Below are 22,204 nucleotides of genomic sequence, written 5' to 3' on the forward strand. Positions count from 1 at the left end.
GGGGCTGATAGGTGGGAGGGGATTAAGTGTCCAATTACAATAGGAGATAGAGAGGAGGCAGAGGCAGAACTTCGGGAAACTACTTCTAGTTAGATGGGGGAGGCAGGAATCGGGAAGTGCTTTGTAGAAGAGGGAGCAGTTGATTCATCTCTCAGAAGACGTGTAGGGCAGGGATTGCAAACTCGGTTGCAGTGGGGACCTAGTGAGATCGGTGACTAGAGAGCTCCCGGCCTGTCTAAAGAGGCTGGCTCGTTCCGTTTTGCCAGATCTGTCCATTTTCAAGAGACGCTATGTTTTAGTTGGGATGTACTTGGACTCGTAAGTAACAGATGTCCAATTAAGAACAGTTTATCATCTCACATGACAAGAAATCCAGAAGCAGGTTGTTCCATGGTATGTTCAACAGATTTGCATCACCAGGGCTCTGGCTCAGCTTGTGTCTCCCTTCCCACTACTCCCCCTGAAGGCTGCAGAATGGCTTCTGTAGCTCCAGGCATCATCATGTTCTCACAAGACAGCAGGGTTCAAGGCAGGAAGGATAAATAAGGGTGAGGGATAAGAGATCATTGCTTCTTATAGATTTTTCTCTCTTTTTATCAGGACATTCTTTCCATTTTGTTTCATTAGACAGAACTGGATCACAGGCTCTAGAAGACCCCTTCTACCTGCCGGTACCCTTTGAATACCGTGGCTTTGTCTAAAGAATTTTCAGCCTCATGAATCCTGTACCTCCTGGGTAGAATCCAGGAGACTCTTTTTTTTCCAGCCTCCTTTCAAATATTTGAATTTTTAGTTTTGGAATTTCCATCTAGTCCTTTATTGTTTTTTATAGTTTCTGTTTCTCTATTGGGATTTCGTATTTGTTCCTATTCAACATGAGCATATTCTCATTTGCCATCTTGAGCACAGTCATAATAGCTGCTTTAAATCTTTGTCATTCTAACATCTGGAGCATCTAATTCACTACATGGAAAATTAAGTATGAAAGGGAACATTGAGAAATGAGTCAAGAAATCATACCAAGTAAATACCAGGGCTCTTTGTCCTAGATCTCTCGGATATTTTCCAGACTGTTCACGGAGAATCGCCTGCTGCTTGCGGCCTGGCTTCCCTACCTAACCTAGAACACTCGCGGGACTGTGCAGGTGAGGTGTCCTGGCGTTCAAGCTTCAGAACCTTTAAGGTCAATCGGTTTTTGACATTTAATAAAACTGTTTTCTGCTCAAACAGCCAGAGCCTGTTTCTGTTGCCGTGGCTCTCCACCACGGGCTGATGTGCTTCCTCCACTGGGGTGGACCCACTTGCCCCGAGCAGACACCAGGATGAAATGAGCGTTCCCTTCCCAGGGAGGAGGGGGAGCATGGCTCTTGGATAGGCAGCCAGCAGAGTCTGTTGTAGCCAGAATACGGATGTTTATGTGAAATCTCCTGTTGGTAACTAATTCTGTTAGGAAACAAAACCCAAAAACGCCCCACTGTGAACCCATCTGCAGACTATTTGACTGTAGATAGAATAGAATATAGTTCTACTGGTTTGCAGCCCTGGGCATAGCCCTGGCTGTGGAGAGATTGGGGGGAAGCCAGGAGCAGCGAGAGTGGGGCTTCCTTTAAGGGGCTGAGTAGGAGATAAGACTGGACGTTTCGGGCCAGATCTTGGAGGACAGTGGGGGCCATTACAGGTGTAGTGAAGCTTCATTAATATTTGGCAAGACCAGGACAGATTGTTGTTGTCGTTGTTATTTAGATATAATTCATGTACCATATAATTCACCCTTTTAAAGTGTATGATTCAGTATGATTCACAGAGCTGTTCAACCACTGTCTAATTCTGAAACATTTTCATCACCCGCAAAAAGAAACCTCAGACCTCAGCAGTCACTGCCCACTCCCCACTCCTCCCAGCCCCCTGGCAACCTCTAATCTACCTTCTGTCTCAGTGGACTTGCTTATTCTGGACATTTCATGTAAATGAAATGAGACAATATGTGACCTTTTGTGTCTGCTTCTTTCACTTAGCATAATGTTTTCAAGGTTCATGCACGTCGTAGCATTCCTTTTTACGGCCGAATAATATTGCATTTTATAGCCGTACCACATTATATCCATTCGTCAGCTGATGGGCACTTGGGTCGTTTCCACTTTTTGGCCCTTGTGAGTAACACTACTGTGAACATTGGCACACAAGTGTTCACGGGGACATACGTTTTTAGTTCTCACTGGTATATGCTTAGGAGTGGAATTGCTGGGTAATACGGTGGCTCTATGTTTAGCCTTTTGAAAGACTGCCAAACTATTTCCTGAAGTGGCTGCGTCATGTTACATTCCCACCAGCCATGTCTGAGGGTTCCAATTTCTCCACATCCTTGCCAACATCTGTTATTGTCCATCTCTTGATAATAGTCATACTAGTGGGTGTGAAGTGATATCTCCTTGTGGGTTTGGGTTCGCATTTCTCTAATGACTAAGCATGTTGAGCACCTGTTCCTGTGCTTGTTGGCCATTTATATATCTTCTTTGAGGAAGTATCTATTCAAATGCTTTGCTCATTTTGTGATTGGATTGTTTGTATTTTTTTGTTGAGCTGCAGTTCTTTTATATGCTCTGGATATTAGACCCTTACCAGATGTGTGATTTGCAAATGTTTTCTCCCATTTTGTGGGTTATCTTTCCATTCTCTTGACGGTGGCCTTTGATGCACAGAAGTTTTTAATTTTGATAAAGTCTAATTTAGCTGTTGTTTTCTATTGTTGCCCATACTTTGATGTCAAGCAAGACACCACTGCCTAGTCCAAGGTCATGAAGATGTTCCCTTATGTTTGTTTGTTTATTTTTTATTTAGTTTATTCATTTATTTATTTTTGGCTACATTGGGTGTTTGTTGCTGCGCGCGGGCTTTCTCTAGTTGCGGCGAGCGGGGGCTACTCTTCTTTGCGGTGCGCATGCTTCTCATTGCGGTGGCTTCTCTTGCTGCGGAGCACGGGCTCTAGGTGTGCGGGCTTCAGTAGTTGTGGCTCACGGGCTCTAGGGTGAAGGCTCAGTAGTTGCGGCGCACGGGCTTAGTTGCTCCGTGGCATGTGGGATCTTCCCGGACCAGGGCTTAAACCCATGTCCCCTGCATTGGCAGGCAGATTCTTAACCATTGCACCACCAGGGAAGTCCCTCCCTTATGTTTTATTCTGAGAATTCTATAGTTTTAGCGTTTCCATTTAGGTCTTTGATCCATTTTGAGTTGATTTTTGTATATGGTGCGAGGTAGGGGTACAGCTTCAGTCTTTTGCATGTGGATATCCACTTGTCCCAGGACCATTTGTTGAAAGACTATTCTTTCCCACAGTGAGTTATCTTGGCACCCTTGTGGAAAATCAGTTGACCACGGATGTACGAGTTTATTTCTGGACTCTCAGTTCTATTCCATTGATATATATGTGTGTGCGTGTGCGTGTGTGTGTGTGTGTACACACACACATATTTGTCCTTATGCCAGTACTGCAAATTCTTGATTATGGTAGCTTGTAGTAAGTTTTGAAATTGGGAAGTGTGAGTTCTCCAACTTTGCTCTTTTCAAAATTGTTTTGGCTATCCTGGGTCTCTTGTATTTCCATATTAATTTTAGGATTGGCTTATTAGTCTCTTCAAAAATGACAGCTGGGCTTTCAATAGTGATTGTGTTGAATCTGTAAGTGACTTTGAGTGTTACTGCCATCTTAATAATATTGAGTCTTCTAATCCATGAGCAGGAGATATCTGTCCGTTTATTTAGATCTTCTTTAATTTCTTTCAAGAATGTTTTGTGGTTTTCAGTGTACAAGTCTTACACTTCTTTTGTTAAATTTATTCCTAATTATTTTATTCTTTTTGATACTATCATAAGTGGAATTCTTTTCTTCGTTTTCTTTTCAGATCATTCCTTGCTAGTGTGTAGGCATGCAACAGATTTTTGTGTATTGACCTTGTATCCTGCAACCTTGCTGAACTCGTTTATTAGCTCTAATAGTTTTTGTTTTTTTTTTTTTTTTATGGCAGAGTTTGGTTTTGAAAGCAAACATATTCTTGTGCAACTAATTGCTTGCGAGAAATGACCTCATGTTTCTCTAACAAACATGTTTTGGCTGTGCTGGTGTAGGACTGGCCAGTAACTCAGTGCCAAACATACTGACTAGGCAGCAGTACCTGGAGAAGAGCGGCTCCATCAGTGAGATCGAAATACTTTGGAAGAGAAGTAAAACAGGTGTAGCTCCTTTCCCGCTAGTTTCCAAGACAATGTTGTTCCTTCTGACCTACTCATTCCATTCCCTGCCAGCTTCTATGATAGTTGTGTGCGAAGGGGAGAATATAACAGAATAAAAGACCCTGGCCAGTACATTCTTTGGATGTTTTTAAAGTGGGCGAGAAATTTAGCTCTCAGAACAAATTCGTTTTGTTTTCATGAGCAGTGTCTTTGGACACTTTGTCCTTCCTCACTTGGTCACCATGCTTTTCCCTTTGTCCCCAGAGCTCCAGGGTCGTAATTTCTCTTCGGCGAGCCCCGTTTTGTGGGTGGCTTTCCTTTCTGTCATTGCTTGCTTGCATCCTCTCTCCTCCCTCTTCTCAACCTTCCTTCCTTCCTCCCTCCCAGATAATATCTATAAGGTAGCTTCTTGTAAAAAGAATGACACAAACCAAAAGATGACCAATAAACTCACTAGCCAATGGAACCTGGTTTTATTTTTTCAAAAGTGCCCTACGTACCAAGTGCTGAAAATTCAAATACAAGAGAAAGGTGCAAAGTGAAAAGCGAACGCCTCCCTCCCTGCCCACTCCCCACGGCCCCTTCCTCTCCCCAAGTGCTCCTTATTAACAGTTTCCCGTGATGATTTCCAGGAACAGAATTAATGCACAATCCACATAATGTATGTTTTTATATTTACAGGTTGTATTTACACCATCTTTCTTCTGTCATTTCGGTATTCATCTGAAATTGCTTCCAGTGGAGAGTTTCTCTTCTAAGAGTTTCCCAGCTCTCTCCCTGGGTGTCAGGAGAGGCCACAGCCCACACAGCACAAGTTGGACAGGGTTTTCTCCAGAGTCGAGGGGTCCTGGAGGTAGATGAGCCCCCAGGGTGTGAAAAGAAAACATTAACATTTTAACTCATCTTTTTAAAAACAGTTCTGTTGAGGCATAATTGACATACATTAACCTATACACATTTAACGTGTACAACTCATACACGAAACACAGGTATATACCCATAAAACTGTCACCACATCAAAAACTTATATCCGTTGTCCCCTGCCCTCCAAGTTTTCTTGTGCCTCTGTAATTAATTCATCTCTCTCCCCTTTTGTCTCTAAGAAACCACCCATCTACTTCTTGTCACTCCGGATTAGTTTGCATTTTCTGTAATTTTATATAAATGGAACCATGCAGTAGGTGCTCTTTTTTTTTTTCTGGTCTGGCTTCTTTCAATTACTTTGAATTTCACACGTGCTATTGTGTGTATCCATAGTTTATCCCTTTCAATAGCCGGGTGGTATTCTGTTGCGGGGCAGTACCACAGTTTGTTCATCCAAGTCAAGGCTTGGTGGACATTTCGGTTGTTTTCAGTTTGGGGCTATTAAAATAAAACTGCTATAAACATTGTTATGCAAGTCCTTGTGGGGAGGTCCCTTAGGGTAAACATCTACAAGTGGATAGGCTGGGTCATACGATAAATGTGTGTTTAGGTTGTTAAGACATTGCCAAACTATTTTTCTCTAAGTGGTCATACCATCTCCACCAGCAGTGAGGGGGAGTTCCAGTTGCTCCACATCTTCCCTACCACTTGGTATAGTCAGTCTTTTTAAGAAGTATGTGGCGGTAGCTCATTGTTTTAATTTGCATTTCCCTAAAACGTGATGATCTTTGCATAGGCTTATTTGCCATCTGTATATCTTCTTTTTTTTTAAAATAAATTTATTTTATTTATTTATTTATTTTTGGCTGCCCTGGGTCTTTGTTGCTGCACGTGGGCTTTAGTTGCAGCTAGTGGGGGCTACTTTTTGTTGCGGTGCACGGGCTTCTCATTGCAGTGGCTTCTCTTGTTGCGGAGCACGGGCTCTAGGTGCACGGGCTTCAGTAGCTGTGGCTCGCAGGCTCTAGAGCGCAGGCTCAGCAGTTGTGGTGCACAGGCTCAGTTGCTCCGCGGCATGTGGGATCCTTCCGGACCGGGGCACGAACCCGCCTCCCCTGCATCGGCAGGCGGACTCCCAACCACTGCACCACCAGGGAAGCCCATAAATATTGTATTTTTTGATGCTATTGTAAATGGAATTGTTTTCTTAATTTCATTTTCAAATTATTAATTTCTCGTGTACTGATATACACTTGATTTTTGCAGATTGGCCTTGTATCCTACAATCTTAATAAACTTGTACTTTGCTGATAATTTTTATCAGGAATGTATATTGGATTTTGAGATGGTTATATGGTTTTTCTTCTTTAGTCTCTTAATATGGGGAATTACACTGACTGATTTTCGAATGTTTATTCCTTCATCCTTGCATTCTGGAATAAATCCTATTTGGTTATAATATATTAATTTTTTATGTATTGTTGGATTCAGCTTGGTAAATTTTTGCTGAGAACTCTTACATTTATGTGCATGAAGGATATTTGTCTGTACTTTTCTCTTTCTGGTTCTGGTATCAGAGTACTGCTGGTTTCATAGAATGTGTTAAGAAGTATTCCCTCCTCCTCAATTTTCTGGAAGAGTTTGTGTAGAACTGGTATTATTTCTTCCTTAAATGTTTGGTAAAATTAGCCAGTGAAGCCATCTGAGCTTTGTTTCATGTGGGAAGATTTCAAACTACAAATCTGATTTTTAAAAATGTATATATGTTTATTTATGATATCTGTTTCTTCTTAAGTAAGCTTTGTTGGTTTGAGTCCATTCATCTTGTCAAATTTATTGATATAGACTTTTTCATAATATTCTCTTATTATCCTTTTTAAAAATTTATTTATATTTTATTTTTGGCTGTATTAGGTGCATGGGCTTCAGTAGTTGTGGCTCGTGGGCTCTAGAGCGCAGGCTCAGTAGTTGCGGCACGTGGGCTTAGTTGCTCCGAGACGTGGGATCTTCCCCGACCAGGGCTTGAACCCGTGTCCCCTGCACTGGCAGACGGATTCTTAACCACTGCGCCACCAGGGAAGTCCTTATTATTCTCTTAATGTCTGTTGAATCAGTGATGATGGTCTCTTTCTCATTCTGATATTGGTAATTTGTGTTTCTCTCTACTTCTGATCAGTCAGGTCACAGGTTTATCAACTTTATTGATCTTCTCAAAGAACTAGCTTTTGGTTTCATTTATTTTCCTTTGTTTTTTGTTTCTATTTCACTGATTTCTGCTCTTACCTTTATTTCCTTTCTTCTGCTTGTTTTGGGTTTGATTTGCTTCCCTCCCCATCACTCCCCCCCACCCAGTTTCTTAAGTTGGAAACTTAGATCACTGTAGCTCATGTTAAGTTCTCTTTTTAATATGTTATATCACATACATAACATACTAGTATCACTGTGCAATTACATAGCTTATAAATGTGTATTTGTTGGAGGTATAACTTAAAAAATTTTAATGACAGATATGTACCATCAAAAAAGTTTGAAGACCAGCAGACCTAAATGAGAAGGAAATCCAAAAAAAAGGGGATATATGTATTTGTAGAGCTGATTCCCTTTGCTATACAGTATAAACTGACACAATATTGTAAAGCAACTATACTCCAGTTAAAAAAAAAAAGTTTGGAGACCAGCAAAAGCATTCTTTGATTGGAGCTCTGGGCAGACTCATTATTAGAAATTTTGAGCAGCCACATATCATGGGAACACAGGGCTGCATGATTGATGTTGGCGTGTAGGATGGGGTGGATGGAGTGGAGTCAGGGTGTCCGACAGTCACTCCCTTGGCAAAACCCTGCAGCAGCATTGGAGTGGCATCAGGACACAGGTGGAACTGGGCAGTCAGATGCCCAGTTCTCACCTGAGGGGCCAGCACTGAGCACCAAGGATTGTTTTCAGTTAGCAGCAGTTATGTATGTGAAACACCTGGTGTACAGGGGACACTCAAAATGATAGCTGTTATCAGAACAAAAATGTACTTCTTTATAAATCGGAGATCATTAGAGAAACTGAAGGAACTAAGCAGCACAAATGTTCTAAATACTGTCTGTACCTCTTCTTCATTTTTGTAGTTCTGTTTTGGCCGTTTATCTCTCAGCCTGTTCTCAGCTGGTTGGTTTTTTTCTTTTTGTTTCCTCGCATGGTCTTCAAGCAGTCAAAAACCCCTTCGTTCTATAAGATCCGGTTGACGCTCTCTACTCTTCGCAGTCTTACGAGGAGTTGTCCTCCCTTCACCTGATCTGTCTCCCATGGTGGGCGGGGCAGTCTCCAGCTGGAGTGGCAGGAAGCAATCCATCCAGAGCCCCTGGAGCCTCCCGGACTGGAGCCCCAGCCTGTGGACAGTGGCCCCTCAGGGCTCCACATGGCCTTGTTATTCGTGGATCACACACGTGCAAGGAGCACTTACGTGCCAGGCCCAGGGCCCACTCTGTGCTCATGTGTGGGTGCCCTTCACTTCTGAACTTCACAGGGCAGGTGCCTCTGTCCCCAGGCCCCGAGTCAGGCCGGGATCCAGGTCTGCCGCCCCAGCACGCGGCATGTGTGGACCCACATGGGCAGGAAGACACGTTGAGGACCACCCGGGAGATCCCCACCCGGCACCAGCTCCCTCAGAACTGGGAACTGTCGTTGGCTCAGCACGGCCCCTCCAGAGCCCTCAACAGGAACACGACAATAACAGTAATTCAGCTTCATAATTGATCCTCATTTTTGAAACATGTTATTGTCTGTGGTGATGATAAAAGTAGTTTCATTAAGAATAATAGCTAACATTTCTAGAGCGCTCGTGCCAGGCACTGAGCCCAGGGCTTGGCCAGTCTCATTCAGTCACCACAACCGTCCAACAAGTAGATACTATTATTTTCCCATTTTTACAGATAATTAGGGGGCTGGAAAGCCTGAGCTTCATACTCTCTGTATGGAGTGCACAGTTTCCTATGTGGTCAGCCTGACCCCCCAGTCCAGCTCATTTCATCTTTTTCTCTGTCTTGCTCTCTGTGCTCCGGCCTCACTGACCTTCTTTCCCCCACCCCCATCTGTCCTCCTGCTGCAGGGCCTTTGCATGTGCCGGTTTCTCCACCCAGGATCTCTCTTCCCTCCTCCCAGCAACTCCCTGGCTTTTGCCTTCTTCACTCCACCTCTTCCTTGGGCTCACATGGCCTCTCTAGCATTGCCTCCCGAGGCAGGTCTGCACTGCCCCCCTCTCCCACCCCCCATCCAGCCCCCACTTCCTCTACTCCCACTGTCCCTTTCCCACTCTTTGTGGCTCTGGTTATAGCTGATGTGTGGATTCTTTGATTCATATTGTCTCTCCCGATGGGCTGTGAGCCCCAGAGCTCAGGGACCATGTCTTTGCTCGTTTTTGTTTTAGCCTTCACTTGCGTCCCTGGCAGCTCCGTGAGCCGAGTACACAGTAGGACGCGGACTATATCCGTTGAATGAGTGGCCACGTCTCCGGGACCGTGTGTGTTGCCCACAGCAGACGTCAGCATCTCTCCCCACCAGGCCCTCTGAAACCCCGCGGTCAGTCAGCTGGGGAGCTGCCTGTCTGCTCCTCCAAGGTCAGGACACGGGGTCCGCGGGCCCCGTGGGGACCAGCACGCGTGCTTTACCCCAGCTCAGCGGGCATCACCCTGCTCCCTGGACCTTTGACTCTGACCCACCACCTGTACAGCCGGGTCACAGGGTGCCGCTCCATGAGCTGCTGGGCTCAGGTAGCTTTGATCTCCCAGAACACACGTAGAATAGTACTGGCATAGGATTTTTTTTCCAACTCCCAGGTGGTCGTGACGTGCAGCCAGGCTGAGAAAGGCTGGGAGCCAGGCTGGGAGCCCTGGGAGTGATGCGGGCCTGGGGCTGCCTTCCTTTCATTCCTCCCTCTCCCCCGCCCGCATTATCAGCCAGAGCAAGTGAGGATGGGCCCCAGGGTGCCGCTCTGGTGTGAGGGCCACGGCTTTCCTTAGCGCAGGGGTTTCCGAACTTGGCTGGTATTAGAATCACTTGGGACTTCTTAAAAATTCCAGAACCCAAGCCACACCCACCCTAATTAAACCACAGTCACTGGGGTGGACACGGGTGGCAGCAATATTTGAAGCTGCTCCCTAAGTGATTCCAAACTGTGCAGACAAGTCTGAGAACCGCTGCCTTAGGTTCTTAGCTGGGCCCCCGATGCAGAACATACAGCAGACACCACCTTCCCTTAGACTGTCTGCTGCCCAAGGTGCTGTGTGTGGATACCTTTTCTTCTGTTGTTGTTGTTGTTTTTTGGGGTTTGGGGTTTTTTTTTTTTTGGCTGCATTGGGTCTTCGTTGCTGTGCGTGGGCTTTCTCTAGTTGTGGTGAGCAGGGGCTGCTGTTCGTTGTGGTGCACGAGCTTCTCATTGTTGCTGAGCACGGGCTCTAGGCGCGCGGGCTCAGTAGTTGTGGCACGCGGGCTTCAGTAGTTGTGGCTCGCAGGCTCTAGAGTGCAGGCTCAGTAGTTGTGGTGCACAGGCTTAATTGCTCCACGGCATGTGGGATCTTCCCGGACCAGGGCTCGAACCTGTGTCCCCTGCATTGGCAGGAGGATTCTTAACCACTGCACCACCAGGGAAGTCCCTGGTGTCTTCTGTTTCATTTTATTCCAGAGGTCAGGACCATTCCCAAAACTGCAGGTTCAGAAATCCAAAGTGAGAGAGAACCGGTGGGCCATGCATTCAGGGACGTTACTGGGACGTCTTTGGTTGAGTCTGAATCAGTCTCAAATTCTTGCTTTTGAAACTTGAGAGGATAGTTGGCTGCTGCCTTCCTGAGTCACACTGAAGGGGCCTTGCATCCTTAAAAACAACTCAAGAATGTGTACTAAAGTAGCAAAGTGAGGAAGTAGCTGCCTGGAGGTGAGACGTAATAGCTGGGCCTCTAGCAGCCACCCTGGGCTGCCAGGTGGTCTTGAGAAGGAGAGGCACCTGCTGAGAACGGTGGAGCAGCAACGTCACCCAGGGTCCCACAGGACAGTCAGGTCCCCACCGTGTGGCCGCCCACTCCAGGCTTCTTTTTCATCAGAGAGAAATAAAACTCTAGCTTATTAAGCCCAGGTGGGTTTTTTGTTTTGGGTGGGGGGGGGGGGGGGCTTTTTGTTATTTGCAGCTGAATCTAATTCTAGCAGATACCATGGGTTCAGTGGTTTGGCTCAATGCAGGTCTGTCCTACACACAGAGCCTGGAATGCTCAACGGTGTTAGGTGGCACAGGGCAGTGGTGTGAGTTACGGAGGGCAGTAGAGGAGAGGTGGCCTGGGGACGGCATCACCTGCCCTGTACACACCCTCAGCTCGTGGATCAGCAGACCACACAGAGGGGCTGACAGAGCCTCTGTGTTTGTGTACGTGTGTGTGAATGGGTGGTGTGTGTGCACGCGTCTGTGTGGTGGGGCGTGTCGGTACATGTGTGGGGGTGTGTGTGAGTAGCGTGGTGTGTGGTGAGGGGGGTGTGTGGAGGGGTGGGCGCCCGCTGCGTTACATACAGCGAGGTAGGCAGGGAGGCTCTAGGGCCCCGTGGGGAGGGCCTGAGCTCCGGGGCAATGGCAAGAAAAGGGAAAACAAGGGGCCAGCAGGGTGGGTTGCCCAGCAGAGAAGGAACAAGAAGGAGATTAGGAAGAAAGCGGGCAGCGCAGGTCTGGGGGGGAGCCAGGGGGCGTGAGAGGCCGGAGCAGCAGCGAGCGGGTCTGGGTCGGGGCGCATCAGGGTCCCACCGCCGGGGCGGTGCTCTGTGGGGAAGCCGTGAGAGGCTCTGTCCCGTGCTCATGCTGTAGTCGGGGCAATGAAATGTGCGTGTTCTTGAAACGTGGGCTGGGTAGGATTTTGTGTTTCTACCGCACACTCTGATCATCCCTCTGATAACGTCTCCTTCGCCCTTCGTCCCAGCCCCGCAGAGGGGTGGGTCTGTGGGCTGGGCGCCGGGCCCCTCCCCTCCTCTCCCAGGCCTCTCTGGCCCTGTCCCCGTCCCCTCCCGCCATCCCCCACCCCTGGGCCTGGCACCAGCTCCAACACGCCGGGCTCCTGGCTGGACCCAGGTCTCTGCAGGCTCTTCCGCCCGCCCGTAGCATCGCCCTGCGTCACCCTGACCCCTTTCCTTCCCCGCCACTTACACACCCGGGCACGGTATATTTATTTTTCGTGAGTGTTGTCTGTTTCCCCACGAAACCTTCGGCTCCGTGACACCAGAACTTTAATCGCCTGCTGTTCACTTGCTGTCTGTTGACTGAATAACAATTTTAAATGACTAGGGCTAGAGCTGATTGACTAAAGCCCGTGATGTAGAACAAGTTTCAATTTAAATACAAGAGTGCTGAGGGGAGTTCAGTAATCAGAGCTGGGAGGTTAAGAAACCATACGATTTTAAGCCTCCCCTAAATGCTGTGAGCCCCACCCACGCTCGGGTATGTGATGGGTCGGTAGCTTGCGTTCCCTTGGGAACCAGCACCCCCGTTACAGCTGACGGGGACTCTGCCTGCTGTGGCACTGAGGGGTCTCAGACGGTGTCAGAGAATCAGGACCCAGTCAGGTGGCGCCTGCAACACCCAGAATGCTCCTTAGCAACTCGATTTGGGGGCGGGGAGGGGGAGGACAAGGACAGATGTCTGAAGACTCCGCTCCCCTAAGGCCCAGGATGGGACCTGGTGGGTGTGAAGATGGGGTGAGCAGGCCCGGGCAGGGGGGCTGGCACGGCCAGCGCTGAGGAGGGTTCTCAGGATGGGCATGGTTGTCCCATTCAGTGGAAGGGGTGCCAGGAGAGTGGGTTACGTGACGTAAAGCTGCTTCGGAGTCGCAGATGGAAAAGTCGCTTTTATTTCAGACCTGATGCCTTTCTTCCCCTGACTTCCCCCGAAGCCTCAGTTCCATCCCAGGAGAGCTTTCAGATTCACAGTTAATAAACAGAGCCCAGATGCGCGGGGCTGTTGGCGCTGGCATTGGACACGGCCCAGGGCCCTGGTGCTCCCCTGGGGGATCACCTCAGATGACCGTGCTGTGGGCGTAGAGGAGCTGAGTTCGCGAGACTTTTCTTCTGTGTCAGCTCCAGAAAGCCCTCCTTCGGGGCAAACCGTGCTCGGGAAGAGCTGAGCACATGGCCTACTTACGGGCAGCGTTAATTACGGGCTCTCGGTGCCTGTCCTCACTTAACCAACCGCCCAGGCTGTCGGATGGGGACTGATTGACCCCGAGGTGACCCAGGCCCCTTTCTCTGACCGCTCCTGACACTTTAACTCCGGGTGGAGCGGGCGTGTGGAGTAATCACCGGGGAGGCGCAGGGAGAGGAGCCGAGGCCAGGCTGGGCCTCTGGCCGGTGGGGTCTGCACTGCTGCTGTCACGGGGCTTCAGAGGCACCTGCGGGGGCTGCCGCGGGGAGCCGGGTCCAGGGCTGCGGGCAGGGTGTCGCTGCCCCGCTGGGTTGATTCTCTTGCCACACCGTCTTCCCCTCCCTGGCAAGGTCACCGGCTGCCCACACTGTCCCCCATGGCTCAGGCGCAGGGAAACAGTCCTCTCTCATTGTGTTTTGCAGCCTTCATTCTTCCCAGCTAGTTTGTGTAGCGGGCAAGGGGTAGCATTACCTTTCTCGGACTTGTTAAGCTGCCCAAGAGGAAAAAAATAAACAAACAAGAAGGTTTTTCCTCCTCCCAGAGTCTCGTTACTACTTGGGTGAGCCTCGACCCGTATACGTTTCCAGAGAGAGACACTCGATGCCGAGCGGCCCAAGGCTCGTCCCTGGACGGGACTCAGACCCTCCGCCGGCCGTTCCACCGTCTGCTGGCTCTGCAGCCACGCGGGACCGTTGCCGAGACACCTCAGCTCGTTGAGGACGCCCTGTTTCTTGCCTTGGGTCGCTGGATGTGCCAGGCTCTTTCATGCTCTTTGTCATTTCTGTCCCTTTGCCGGGCGTGTGCTTCCCACCTGCCGTTCCGCCTCCCCCAGCCCCCAGTTAATTTCCCCTTCCCTGAGTAGCCTCCCTACCTTTCCCCGGCTTCGATTTTTGCGGGAACACACTCTCTTGTATTTGTTTATCTGCCTGGCTCCTCTCCCTCCTAGACTTGAGCTCCCTGAGGTCAGGGGTTCTACTGGGTCACCTTTTTGTCTTTGGTGACATGGTGGGGGTCCATCGAGGGGGGCCCTCAGGTGGGAAGGTTCAAGCCCGAGCTGCTCATGCGCTCCTGGCCCAGCTTCCACACTCTTGATTCCCACAACTCACCCGCTGTCAGATCTCTCATTTGCTTTCTCAGCACTGCCAGCTTGTGACGTTTTTCCAGTTTCCCTCTTAGTCATGTACGGCTTGGTCAGGTTTGTGTAGGATGCTCTCCATTCATGTGTTCATTCATTCATCATTCATTCGTCATCCATCCATCCATCCATCAGCTCCCTCCACACACTGGCCACTCCTCTAGGCTCTGGGTGTGCAGGGATGAACAGCACAGACCTAGTCCCTGTCCTTGTGGAATTTACATTCTAATGGGGAAAGACAAACAAGAAGCAGTCAAGTCAGCACATAAGATGATGTGGAGGGGTGAGAGGGTGGGGACGTGGGTGCTGCCCCTCGATGAGGCTGTGGGCGCCGCAGTGCAGGAGAGCGCGTGGAGTGGGGTGCAGAGGTGCAGCCATCTCTGGGAAATACGCTCCGCTGCGTTGCCTGTTATTTCTCTGTTCTCCCGGTTCAGAAAATATCCTTAAATAGCCTGACAGGAGAAAAGGCCCTCAGTCTGTAAGGTTTTTCCCCTTTGTTGATGGGGTCAGAGTATCGTTCACGTCTTGTTGAGAGAGAATGTCCTCGAAGCTCGAGCTTGCTGAGAAGATGCGTCCTGGGCTGCAAGGAGGGGCCCTGGCAGGGACGGTGGACCTGGGAGTGCCCAGACGTTGCCGCCAAGGCGCTGCTGAGTCCGCAGTAGGTGCAGAGCTGGCCTCAGCCCTTGGTGGCAGAGAGCCCAGGGCCGCGGAGCCTGGTGTCTCCTGAGTCTTGCTGTCTCGAGGCCTCTGGTTCAGGACTTGGCATCTGGCTCAGCTCGGGGCAGCTCAGTGCCCCAACGGCTGCCTGGTGGAGATGGTCAGTGTGCCGTCCTCCCCGGTCCCTTGCACGTCAAGGTGGCCATAGCTTGAAGACGGGAGAATGAATGTCCAGGTTCCCAAAGTGCCAGCAAGTATCTGAAACCACTGGTGTCTTCACAGCTCCAGATAACACCCGTGCTGCCCGAGGATGGGGCTACCAGCCCCGCTTGTGGGCGCAGTGCGGCCTGTCCTGCTGTGCCCTCCCTAACCCCCTGCCCTTCCTTGGCCTGACAGATGCGGACACGAGCTTGTGGTGCCCCTCGCTGCAAGAGGTCACGGCCGCGTTCCACAGCCTGGGTACCCACAGCCCTGCTTTGCAGCCCCCGGGGCCCCTCCAGCACGATGGGAGGTGAGTACCTCCCCCACCTCGGTGTCCTTCCTCATGCGGTCCACAGCCACTGAAAGCAGTTCAAACCCATCTAATCGTGTACATTAAATATGTGTAGTACCAATTACACCTCAGGAAAAATGTAAAAAACAAAACAAAACAAAATATTACCCCACAAATAGACTCTTCTAAACATATATCCATGCTAGGAAACACTAAAGTATTTCCTTTTCTGTAAATGTAATACGCCTGGCCGTTCATTGTACAGAGCTCCATTTTCATTATTGTTGGTGGTATCCAGCCTTGGCTCAGTAAGCATTTTACAAGTTAGAGAAAGGAAAGATTTCCTCTGATGATTATTTTAAATTATGTGCTTTTTTTTTGGCCATGCTGTGCGGCTTGTGGGATCTCAGTTCCCCGACCAGGGATTGAACCCGGGCCACAGCAGTGAAAGCCCGGAGTCCTAACCACTAGGCCACCAGGGAACTCCCAAATTATGTGCATTTTTTGAGGTTAAAAATGAGAAGTTACCAAGCTCAGGCTCTAGCCCAAACGGCGAAGCACAGAGTCTGAGGGAATCCCAGCACACAGGTACCCCTGAGTACGGTTGCGCACCACGAATGAACAGCGTGTGACGCAGCCTCGAGGCAGGGACGAGCCAAGCCAGGCACGGCTGAGTCTTGCTGCTCTGACTGGCATTTGTTCCCGCCCCTTCCTGACTCAGCTCTCGCCGCCCCTCCTCTCCTAAGACGTGTCCCAATCTCTTTGGTCTGTCTCCAAGCCCCTCCTGGCACATTACCTAATATCAGCTCATGGCCAGCAAGGCACAATTTTACATGTAATTTCCACAGTGCTCCACTTTGTGTCATGGGTGCCCCCTTTGTGCCCTGGGCAGCGATGCTAATTTGTCCCCACCCTCTAGGGACAGAGCCGGACGATACATAGACGACTCGTGTTGGGTGAATGGGTTGTAAAGGTGTCAGTTACGGCACATCCAAACTCTCTGCTGAGAGTTCTTTGAGCAGTTGGTTTGAGAACCCCAGACAGGCTGCGCCTGCCGACAGGCCCTCAGGGCGCCGTGGTGGGCGGATGTTTCTCTAGGGGAAGGCCAAAGCTTTCTCAAGAACCTGTTCCACGACTGTGTTTGGTAATTGTCTGCCAAAGCAAACCAGACCAAACCACACTTGCTGTGCTGCAAATACCCTGCCGTGTGCCAGCCTGCCGTGGGCGACAGGGAGCGGGAGATGAAGCTTTGCGCGCTGGCCTGCTGCTCACGCCCTGCTGTGCAGCCCGGTTCCTAACAGGCCTCGGACCTGTACCGGCCCGGGGCTTGGGGACCCCTGCTCTAGACTATTCAGGGAACACCAAGAACATTCTGGTATCTCTTCCACCAAGGGTGTGGCGTCCTTCATGGTTACATGGGCCACAAGAGAATCTTCAGGGCAGGCAGTCTTCTCTCTATCGTCCTCCTCGGAGGCTCGTCCCGTGTCAGTTGGTTCCACGTCAGGTGCTTCTCTGTTGACCTCTCGGGATGTCACCATCTAAGGCTCCGCTGGCCGAACAGGTGCCCTGGGGCTCCTCTGGGGCACCCACAAGCCTTGCAGTGGCCAAGACTGGAAATGAGGGCACACGTGGGCGCACGGCTTAGCTTGGCTGGCTTGCTCGTTGCTGTGAGAAAGACAGGTCTTTCACCAGTTGTTCCTAATCTCAGATTTCCTTAAAACTCATCACCGTCTCATTGAATGCTTCAGGATTTCCTTCCAGAAGGGAACAGCCCTGCTGCTGCTGGACCATATGCGCATCGTCTGATGTCTGCCAAGTGGACAGCATCTATTAGATGCTCAGCATCTATTCCTCTTCATTGCATTGACCTCGGTCTCGCAGAGCCCAGATGACGGGTCTGGTTTGGTTTGGCGGTGCAGGCCTGAGGAGAGCACCCGGCCTGCAGCCCCCGTGGTGGGGCACCTGACACACTGCTGGGCTCTCGGTCATGGTGGCGGCAGTGCTTGTAGCTTCCCTTACAGTCTTCCCTCAGAGAAGGTGCAGAGGGTCACTTTATTATTTTTTTCCAACAGTAATAGGGGAAAACAAATAGAGAAGCTGACATACTTCTCTTAAGAGTGTAGAACAATGTCATTGCAGCCCAAACTCCAGCTCCTGGCTGTTGGCCAAGCCTGTGTTGAGGCTGGGAGGCGGGGGTGGGATGAAGCTGCTTTGCAGGTGGAGTCTGGCGGTGGGACCCTCAACTTGCCCTTCACCTGCTGAGTCCTCTGGGAGAGGAGTGGGCTTATTAGGCTGTGAATTCCTCTTCTCCGAGGTGAAGGCCTGGGGATGAGCTGACGCCGCGTCCCAGAACAGCAGTCACGATGCCGACGTCCCAGTCGAGCCTCAGGAAGGCAGGCCGGGGACGAGGACCCTGATTTGTTTCCTGCTGTTCCCAGCAGAGGTGGCACAGGGGAGGCTGTTCCCCTGTCCACTTGGGAAGGCTGGCCTTCCTTCCCAGCAAGGAGAGGCCTCTCGTCATAGCCACACTTCCCCTGCCCAGCTCTGAGAAGACGCATCACCAGCGCACGTTTTCTACACTCCTCCTCCCACTGGCAGCACCAAACTGTCTGAAAGCCCGCTCCTCTTGGGCAGAGTCACAAAGTCGGCTCTGAGGCTGCCCCCACCCTTCGGGAGATCTGAAAACATTCCCACCCATGCTTGCATGGCCCCGTGCGTGCTCACGGGCTGGTACAAACCAGAACTCCCCTGCACACACTGACGCAGGTCCAGCGTGTGCCCAGATGCGTGAGGGCCAGCCTTACCCATTAGTACTCTGGCCCTAATAAATGCTAAGACCTGGAAGAATGTCTGATCCCAATCCTGTCCCGCACCCCCTCCCAACTTTGGTTTGTTGACACCAATTTCCCGGGTGCCTAGAGGTGGGTTTCTTTTTTCCCCCTCTGAGAAGCAGCACCAAGAAGTAAAGAAGAGCAGAGCCTTTGGGAACCGTGGCCGGGGGCGGGGGGGCTACACGGGAGGCTGTTATTGTTGACAGTGGTGTTGTCATCATCGGCGTCTTCACTTATAGAGAGTCCGCTGTTATCAGGAACTCCAGGCCAGTTAGTAAGAGTGGAGGAGTGGAAGAGACAGCAAAGGGAGCGTTGTCATACAGTCACCTCACTTATTTGAAACCAACAATATACACTTGCCCAGAGAAAGAGCATCATGTAGTGAGGGGGCCCCTGATCAGTGTCTCCTCCAGGGAGCATGTGCCTGGGAGGCTCGTGCAGAGGGTGGTGTGGCTCTGCTGTCGGCTAGTACCTCTCTCCCTGTAGGACTCTCGCCACCCTGAGTGTGACTCTGGTCTTTAAAGAGGGTGTTTTCAATACGACCCTGGCCTCTAACTTCATCCAGGCTGTTTCCTCTCTAGGGGAAAACTGGCCATGCCGGGCTTGTCCGTGGACAGCATGGTAGTGGGACATCTTTGGAGGGGTTCTCGAGGACCACTTATACTCTGATTTCACCTTACTTGCAGATACTTTGGAGTCTAACCTGACGTGAGCTACAAAATAGTGTCCTTTTCAGCGCATGAGCGGACTCACCATAACTGTGTGGACACAGAGTGCTTTTAAGGAAGACTTTTGGGGGCCAGTGGAGAATGATTTTCTGTTTTCCAAGTCCCAGAAAACTAAAGCTGGAGGCCTTCCTGGAGCGGCAGCGTTGGGGAGCCAGCCCCCAAGAGGCCCCAGTGACCCCGCACCTCCTGGCATTCATCCCCTCGTGCAGCTCTCTGTCACCCCAGGTCAGGCTGGCCCGTGTGGCCTGGAGAAATCAGCAGAAGCGATGTCACCTCCAAGGTTAGGTTATGAAAGGCTGCAACCTCCGCCTCAGACGGGCATCTCCTCTCTCTCACGTCACTCGCTTCAGGGGAAGCCGGGGCAAGTTGCAGAGCCCTGTGGCGAGGCCTGCATGGCAAGGACTGAGGCCAGTGACCCCTGAGTGAGCTGGGAAGCAGCTCCTCCCGCCCAGTCAAGCCTAAGCTGACAGCAGTGCCCCCACCAACGTCTTGGGGGCATCCTCCCAAGAGACCCGGAGCCAGACGCGCCCCCCCTCCCCGCCCCTCCACGCTGCCTCTGGATTCTTGACCCTCAGAAACTGCACAGAATAATACATATCTGTTGTTTTTAAGCCTCTGCATTTGGGGGTCATTTGTTACGCAGCAGTAGGTGACCAGCACACACAGGGCATCAGGGTCCCAGGCTGAATGGATCATCCACAGGCTCTCTGTTGTTCTTCAGCAAGCGCGGCCTCCCTCTCTGCCTCACTTCTCCCCTTGCGCCCATCTCCTCCAGTTTCCTTTCCTTTGTTTTTGTCTCACCTCAGCGAGCTTAAAAGTGAGGCTAGCCTGAGCCGGACTGAGCAGCAGGACACCCCCCAGGAGACGGCCTTGGACAGCAGCCTGAGCCACATCTGTAAGGTGAGCCCCACCCGTCCCTCTGCTCGCAGTCCACACCTATTCAGCATCCGGTTCAGTGAACACTGCTGAGCACCATCGCAGGCACCGTGCCGACGGCCAGGAGGGATGCCACAGAAGCCCGCGCCCACCACGCCTGCGCCTGCGCCTGCCCCTGACAACCCCAGGGGCCTCGACTCCAGACCTCACCATTTTTCTCAGTTCCTTCCCAGCGGGGCCCAGGGCTCACAGTGCCAGGGAGGCACCCCTGCCCTAGCGCTCTCTCTGCTCTCCAGTTCCTGATGCTGTGCGTGCTGGCCCAGCCAGGGGCCTACACCGATGGGAGCCTCTTGGGCCTGATTGAGCTGCTGTGCCGAGCCGGCTTGGACGTGGGGCTCCGCCTGCTGCCCAAGACCGACCTCCAGCAGCTCCTGCTTCTGCTCCTGGACAGCATCCAGGAGTGGCCGGGGAAGGTATGGCGGACCCCTGAGCCCGAGCCCAAGCCCCCAGCCTCACCGCGAATGCTCTCTCACGGCCCCTAGAGCGCCCCAGGTGGAGACAGCGCTGCTCCCTCCCTTACCTGGCCTCCACGACCCACCCTCTTACTCTCCAGATATCCCCCCCACCCCTACCCCCACCCCCCGCAGTGGGCTGGTAGGGAGGTCAGGGTGGAAGGCGGGCCACGCCCCCCCAGCCCGCCTTGATGCCCACTGTCCCCACAGCTCCGGCAGCTGTGCTGTGCCCTGAGCCGGGCATCTGATCACCACCACAACCTGCTGGCGCTTGTGCAGCTCTTCCTGGACGTGACGCCCCGGAGCAGGTGGGTGCTTCTCCACCTCTGTCTCCCCTGACCTGAGGCTTATCCCCGCGCCTGTGCTCAACCCCTGTGAGCGATCCACGGTTTGCCCCATCAGTCCCCACAGACCTCCCCCTCCCGCCCAATGTCAAAAACCCAGGAGAAAGAACTAAAAATACAGCTCACGAATGAGTTCATTACAAAGGGAAAAAAGCCTCATTTTCTTAACGCGGTCTTCTTAGCTAAACCGTCACCTCGTACAGTTAGCCTCAGACCTGCAGCATCCCCACCTGCCCTTCTTTGTGACTCCTCCCCAGTCCTCAGTGGAGGGAAGGTTCCTTCTGTCATTCAGACCTCAGCTGTGTGTTGTCTCTTGATCACTCCCCGCTCCCACCCCCCTCTCAAACTCTCCATTCATCATGCTGTTTTATTTTCTGGACAGTATTGATCTCTGCCAGAAGTTATCTTACTATTTGTTCCTTGTTCATGGCTGCCTCTCCTCCTTGTCGCTTCCAGGAGAGCAGATCTCTTATTGGGGTCACTGCCACATCACCCCACGTCCAGAACAGTGCCTGGCATGCTGTTGGCACTTCGTAAATTCTTTTCAAATGAACGAACGAGGTGAACAAACAAACTCAGCCCACAGGGAGATAAGACCCATTCGCTGCTGGACCTGCCCCAGTCTCTCCCCTCTCCCCTCCTTCCTTCTCCCACTTGAGGCCACAGCCGCAAGGAGTCCCTTGCCCTTCCCTGTGCAGACCTCTCCCCAGGTCCCCTCCTGTCCTCTCCAGCCCTCCGTCTGCAGCTCGTCCCACCTAGAATGACACCCCTTCCCACCCTTCCAACCAGACCTGTCCTGGACCCCCTCCAGGAAGACCCTTCACAGGTACCCACACAGTCACTCTCCACTGGGACCACCCTCCTGCAACTCCCTCCCCAGGGGAAGCTTCTGGGAGCAGGCTTGGGGTTCTGCTCAGACTGCTGTCCGCAGCAAACATCCTGAGCTCAACTTCAAGCCCAAGATGGGAAGCTCGATCTCTTTCCTATGCATCTGGCTGGAAGAGAGGAGACCTTTCCACAGTCCTGAAAGGAAAGCTTTTGCTGTGTATTTGAAAGAACTGGGCTTCTCGAAGCTCTGTCTAAGACCTTTAGGTGATGCATGTGTCGGAAATGGCAGTCCTAGAGGGCTTTCCCGTCCCCACCTCATTATCCCTGTTCATCCCGAAATCGTGTCCGTTCTGCCTTCCACATCCTAAATCTTGGCTTCTAGTTGCCTGTGTCAGCTCCACAAAAGCAGGGACCTCGTCTGGGTCACTTTAAATCAGCTACCTCCTTCCCGCCCCCTCCTGCTTTCATCTCACCATCTCTCACCTGGATGGTGGCAGTGGCATTCTGTCCCTGGCTCCTCCTTCAAAGGCTGTTTGCTCTGCAGGTACATGTGATTA

At 51.3% G+C, this 22,204-nt stretch overlaps 1 protein-coding gene across 6 annotated transcripts in view; it reads left to right on the plus strand.

The window, feature by feature from the left end:
• The window catches only part of FAM178B (family with sequence similarity 178 member B), a 95,844-nt gene that overhangs the window by 36,273 nt on the left and 37,367 nt on the right, over positions 1 to 22,204 (plus strand). For 3 of the 6 annotated variants that reach the window (XM_079940678.1, XM_079940677.1, XM_079940679.1), the window contains exons 10-13: positions 15,432 to 15,546; positions 19,894 to 19,987; positions 20,260 to 20,436; positions 20,686 to 20,783. In XM_079940678.1, the coding sequence (XP_079796804.1) occupies positions 15,432 to 15,546; positions 19,894 to 19,987; positions 20,260 to 20,436; positions 20,686 to 20,783 (484 nt within the window). Of the gene's footprint in view, positions 1 to 15,431; positions 15,547 to 19,893; positions 19,988 to 20,259; positions 20,437 to 20,685; positions 20,784 to 22,204 lie in introns of those variants that run through there. The other 3 variants (XM_079940681.1, XM_079940680.1, XM_079940682.1) reach the window with 2 other exon arrangements.

Source organism: Stenella coeruleoalba (assembly GCF_951394435.1).
Source record: "Stenella coeruleoalba genome assembly, chromosome: 13".
In the NCBI taxonomy this organism is placed as follows: Eukaryota; Metazoa; Chordata; class Mammalia; order Artiodactyla; family Delphinidae; genus Stenella; species Stenella coeruleoalba.